Source organism: Drosophila elegans, unplaced genomic scaffold (genome assembly GCF_018152505.1).
Source record: "Drosophila elegans isolate 14027-0461.03 unplaced genomic scaffold, ASM1815250v1 contig_208, whole genome shotgun sequence".
Classification (NCBI taxonomy): Eukaryota; Metazoa; Arthropoda; class Insecta; order Diptera; family Drosophilidae; genus Drosophila; species Drosophila elegans.
The window spans coordinates 18,695,273-18,701,272 of NW_024545578.1; the positions used below are offsets into that span (position 1 = coordinate 18,695,273).

Below are 6,000 nucleotides of genomic sequence, written 5' to 3' on the forward strand. Positions count from 1 at the left end.
AATTATCTTAAGTTAAGGTTTTACAGCATTTTAAGGGGCATAAGTAGACTGGGAGTTAGATAAAAATATTAATAAACGTATTGGATACTCAAAGTATGCCAGATAAGACCACGTTTTCTTGTTCGCATTTTTAGCAAAAAGGTGTTTTTAAACTGAGATAATATATGCACTTTGGCAGTTAAAAGTCTACTTTAAGTAAGCTCAAAGCAGGGAAAAACATATCGAACTTGGCCGTAAAAAACCTAATTTATTTTAACATGAGCACGAGTCATTTATATATTGCATTCACAATTCTTAGAAGTCATTATAGTTAATCGTTTTACTGACTAATTACCTGAAATACCCCGATTTTACAACGTAATATATGTTTTTCCTAGATTAAACTCAGTTGTGGTCCCCCGCTTTCATGTGTGTGTGTGTAGGATAAATTGCACCTCTAAAGTTTTATCTTCGAATTGCGAATTTCCACTGACAGCACAACTGACACAATCTGCGATCTCTTGGAAGAAATCTGCCAGTGGTTTCGCAGCTAATAAAGTTATCAAGGGGGCAAAAAGTAAAAAACCAAGAGGTGCAGCCTTCCCTTCACTTTGGCCCCAAACGGTTGGCATTTGGGTTTGGGTTTTGTCTTAATCATATTTCCTTAGTGCGGGTATGAGGGTATGGCTTGGGTTTTAGTACTTACAATCGCGGCTCATGCCAGCGGAGAGGCATTTCTTGAAGCGGCAGTACTGGCAGCGATTGCGATTCAGCCGGATGACCAGACACTTGCCGTCCCGCAAACAGCGGTATTCGATTTGTTTTTGGATGCTGCGACGAAAGAAACCCTGCCAGGAAGACAATAAATTATACAAGGGGGGCGCACTTTAAAAGCATAAAAAAAGCTCACCTTGCAACCCTCGCAGGAGGTTACACCATAGTGGTAGCCCGATGCCTTGTCGCCACAAACTTTGCAGGGCACAAATGATTTCGAGGAGACCCCGTTGTTGTTATTGCTGCTGCCGTTGCTGTTGCTGCTGCTGCCGTTGTTGTTGTTGCTGCTGTCCGCTAGGCCAAAAGATTGCTGCTGCGGGTGTTGCAATTGCTGTTGGTGCTGGTGTTGCTGCTGCAGCTGTATCGTCGTCGGCGGCTGCTGCTGCTGTTGCTCTGCAAGGGAAAAATGCATTGGTTTACACACATTTCCTCCGCTGGAAAGTTGTCCAGCTGGTCGCTTATGCAATGGCACATTGCTCATACGCCGCATGTGCAACGCTCGCCGCTGTGCAATTTGCCAAATGAGTTGGCTGTCACTGACGGTATCACCCACTCGCCATCTCCCAAGTTGTCACACTTGCAACACAGGGGCAGCCACAATCAATCGACAACTGTCGCAGTCCATTGGGTTTACCCACCTAATGGCTAAAATCAATTTTTCCGGCAGCCTTAAGACTTCTATCTTAATCATCCTTAAGCCAGCTGGCAATCAAAGTCAAATGCATTAGCCACAAAGTGCATTCAACTCGACGGCGATGTGCGATAAGAAGAAATGCCAAAAAATCACGTATACGCCACCGCCTACAATAAATTGCCTGTAAAAACGGCAGTCACGAGGAAAAACTGCAGCCGCACAATTTTCACTGCGAGAGCCGAAAAAAATTTGCATTGCAAATTCAAAAAAAAAAAAAACAAAAAAAACAATAAAGGAGAAACAGAAGAGCAGGCAGCAAAGAAAAACTGGAGCCAGACAGCAATGTTTGCTTCTTGGCATTTTATTTCGAATTCAATTTGACTGCATTTCTTGCTTTTATTTTTTTCGCTTTTCTAATGCAAGAGGAAGAGGCAAATGAACTAAGCGCGGAGTTTGAACTGCCGTTGTTGTTGTTGTTGTTGCTGCTGGTGTTGCTGGTTGTTGGTGTTGCTAGTTGCTGCTGTGCCAATTGGCGTTGCCACACCTCAAAAATGCGAAACAAAATGAAATTAATGTGCAACTTGCACGCGCCGACAAACAGGCGAAAGGAAAGAAAAAGCAAAGATTGGGCCACACAGAAAGAATATTTCGTAGATATTAACATTTCCCTTTGTATTAAGTTAGAATAAATCAAATTGCAAAATATGCAAACGATTTTATTTGACTTTCATAAGGTTTTTTATACTCTATATACAAACCAAAAAGGAAAAATGAAACATTATTGCTCGGATAAATTTCAGCAATAAATAAAATTCTTGTTGACAGACATTTCATTTATACCCAATAGAAGGTAGACTCTAATTAGGATATCCACAAAAGCTAATGATATCCAAAAATGAATTAATGTGTAATTAGAAAATGTATTGAAAACTTATTTTAACTCCTCTGTAAATTTATAAGCCCTATTAATTATTTTATTAAATATTAAGTCTTGTATTTGTACAAGAATGCTATTATTGGAATTTAAATAGTATATTGAATAGAATTTTAGAATTTATTTAATTTTTTCTGTAATATATTTTTAAAACAAATTGTTACTATTAAATAAAATCAAAAACAATCAGAAACTGGGTTAAATTATTTTTTTTTTTTACTGCAAAACCCAATATGATCAACATTTTTATAAGTGCATGGCGCGTTACGCGCTTGTGCAATTGCAAATTGAATTTTCACCATTGGACTGCCGGCAACAGCAACAACGTTGTCTGGAAAATGTCGTCGGCCCGGGCAGGAATGAAAAAGAAAAACCCAAAGGAAACTCAAGTGCCTGCTTTTCATTTTCGCGCCGCGTTCAAATGCAAATCATTTGGTGGCTTTTGTAAGTTGACAATTTGAAACGCCATTGTTTACCCAGCCGAAGAAAGGGGTGAGGTGATGCGAAGTGAGGGCTGGCGGAAAACTGCTTGGCATTTCCGCGTTGTCAGACAAGTCAGAGGCAGGCCATGGACGATAGACGACAAAGACTTCATATTTTCCTCGATTTTTTCTTTCCATTTCCATTGCCTGCATTTATCTGAGCGACGACAACTGATTGAGTGGGGAAGGCAAGCGCAGCGAACGGCGGTTGGCAGACATAACTTGCTGCAGCAAATATCAATTGGAGTGCCTAGCAAAGGCAATCGAGTTTTTGACTTCTCCTTGATGAATTTCTATTTGCTTTAACCCCCACAAACCCGGTTAGACAGATTTAATTTGCTTGCAATTTGCATTCGCCTGCAACTGCCCGCACTAATTGCTGCAATTAAATGTTGCCGTTGTAAGCCGCAAAATGAAATCCTTGCCAGCGAGTCCAGGCAATTAGCAAGTCTGGCCAAGACAAATTTACCCAAGTGCCAGTGGTTTTTATGGTTGAGGGAGTGTGCACGGAAAATAATGGATTTGTATATGAAAAAATTGTAATATGACTTTAAAAGCGGCCTTACAACAACATGAAGCTAATAAAAATATGCACTTTTATTCATTTTATTAGGCAAATAAATTTCCTTCACAAAATGTTATATATAAAGGGGGCATGAAAATATATTTTATTAACGCATCTTCGTTTGAACAACTTTCCACAGTTCACAAACAAATTTTATATACAAAATAGAGCAACTACCTTGAAGCAAAAATGCATTTACAACTTTAAATAACGTTTTAAGCTATGATATTTATGTTATAAATAATTTCAAAGCTAATGTCTTAAAATAACAAAAACAAATATAAACAATTTTAAAAACTCATAATGGTTTTGATTAAACAACATTAATATTATTTAATAAAGTTGTTTACATGCAATGATAAAACGCTAATGAAATAAACAAAATGTTGGAAATACTTTAAGTTAATAAACAAAACACTGTCCAAAATAAACACGCAAGCATTAGAGTTTGTTGCTGTAGATGAATAGCTATTATTTTTAATGAAATATTATTGAAATCCTTTTTAATACAAAATAACTTGAACTGTGCTCTGGTATTATTAAATTCTTTCTTGTGTAGACAGCAGCTGACCGTAATAGTTATTTAACTTAATTTTTGTTGCATTTTCCGGCTCAGTTCTTAGTACCTATTAGAGCAAAGGAAAACTCCCTCAAATAAGCCCATTCAAATGCCAAATCCAAGGCAATCCGAGACCAATTCAAGGCGATTTATGAAAATGAAAACATTTTTGCCATGGCTTTCAATTTCATGGCAACCGCATTGACAGACCTGCAACGTGAAAAGCAATTTCCTCGTAGCGCACAAGGAAAGGCGAAACAGCAACACAGCCACTGGCCAATAACAGGGAATTATATTCATTTTCACATTTTTCATGCTGCGCTTTAATAGTTTCCTCAAAAGGAGAAGAAGTCGAAGCCCCAACGACTTTCAATTGCTGTTATGCAATGAATGCAAATTTATTGAACATAATTTCCAACAGCGACAACAATGGTCCGCAAATGCAGAAGAGAGTCGACAACGCGGAAGAGTCGAAGTTGCAAGTTGCAAGTTGCACGTACCTTTGTTCAGATGCGCAACAGATGAAGATGTTGCTGCGGGGTTGGCGCTGTTGCTGCCGGCGTTGTTATTGTTGTTGCTGCTGTTGCTGCTGTGGCTGCCGCTGTTCTTGCTGTTGGTGTTGCTGCTGCTGACCGCTGACGAGGATGTATGAGCGTGGCCGCTGACATTGACAACTGTACTCCGTGCAAAGTGCTCCGAGCAGCTGGACGACGACGAGGAGGAGACCGCGTGGGAGGAGGCGGACCCAGTGGATCCACAGGATCCCGACGATCCGGAGGAGGAGGCCGACGAGCAGCCGCTGTCCGGCGAGGAGTGGGCGCCCCTGGAGGAGGGGGAACTGCTGCTGTTGTGGCTGCTGGCCGGACCGAACTGATGCACACTGCTGATGGTGAACAGAGCACCTCCACCATTGCTCAGTGTGCAGTTGAGCTGGTGTTGCTGCTGTCCAGGGTGCTGCTGCTGCTGCTGTTGCTGTTGCTGTTGCTGGTGGGTATGTTGCTGATGTGGGGGGGCTAAGCTGGCGGCAACACTCTCCACTGGCGCTGCTGTTCTGTAGAAATCGTCGCACTGCAGCAACTGCAGGGGATCGGCTTCAATGGCACTTAGGCAATCCTGCAATTCCCGGTGATGTTGCTGCTGCTGGTGCTGCTGGTGTTGCTGTTGCTGCGGAGGCTGGTGCTCCTCCTCTTCCTGCTCAGACTCCAAGCTATTGGCCTCACTGTAGGCCCCTTGGGTGGACGAGTCCTCTGGTGTGTCAAAGAAATGCAAATTAAAGTCTGAATTTGCATTAAAATTGACCGGCGGCAGCAGGGCTCCTTCGCCTTCGACCTCGTCCTCCTCCTCTTCTTCCTCGGCTCCGTCGTCCTCGTCCTCGTCCTCTTCGTCGTCTTCTTCCCCCTCGTCCTCCTCCTCTTCCTCCTCCTCGTCCTCGCTTGGCGGTTCCTCGTCCCGAGCAAAGTCCTTGATGAGGTCCTCCTCCTTGACCTGGAGCTGCGGCTGCTGCTCCGAGGAGTGATTCACACAGGTTTCGACCACAAGATTGGAGCGGATTTGTGCCTGTGCCTCCAGCTCTATTTGGTATACATCCATGTTGCTCGGATCGGATCGGTTAGATGGCCATCCATCATCTTCATCATCGTCCTGCTGGCGGAATTCGATGTTGGCACCCCCCGAAGGCGCCTGCTCAGCATGTTTGTGGGAAATCTTCGCGATTCTATGTCATTTGGCACTTTATGGGGAATTCGGAGAAAGATTTTCGAAAGGATTCGGCACAGTCTCTTGGAAATATTTGCGTTTTAAATTTGGTTCTAGCTGCGGTTTAATTAAAAATAAAACTTACACGTTAGCATCTTGCAAAGTTACTGATGTTAAGTTAAACTACCTAATTATTAGATTTTTTGTTTATTTTCTCTAATTACTTTCTCTAAACTGGTTTAAGGAAACTACTGTCTAAACTTAAAATGTAAAACCAAAATATTCCAAATCTAAAATTCCTTCCAGAAAATTGTGAATCTTAATATGGAATTTTATAAAAGAGTTTCAATGATTAATTGTTTTTTTAAAGAGAAATAT

General features: G+C 41.7%; 1 protein-coding gene across 1 annotated transcript in view; it reads right to left on the bottom strand.

Moving 5' to 3' along the window:
- The window catches only part of LOC108142573 (ecdysone-induced protein 78C), a 36,666-nt gene extending 31,148 nt beyond the window's left edge, over nt 1-5,518 (bottom strand). The window contains exons 1-4 of the mRNA XM_017266524.2: nt 4,637-5,518; nt 4,428-4,516; nt 890-1,146; nt 686-827 (exon numbers count right to left, since the gene is read on the bottom strand). Of these exons, the coding sequence (XP_017122013.1) occupies nt 686-827; nt 890-1,146; nt 4,428-4,516; nt 4,637-5,517 (1,369 nt within the window). The 5' untranslated portion in view covers nt 5,518. The remainder of the gene's footprint in view (nt 1-685; nt 828-889; nt 1,147-4,427; nt 4,517-4,636) is intronic.
- Nucleotides 5,519-6,000: the final 482 nt, after the last annotated feature.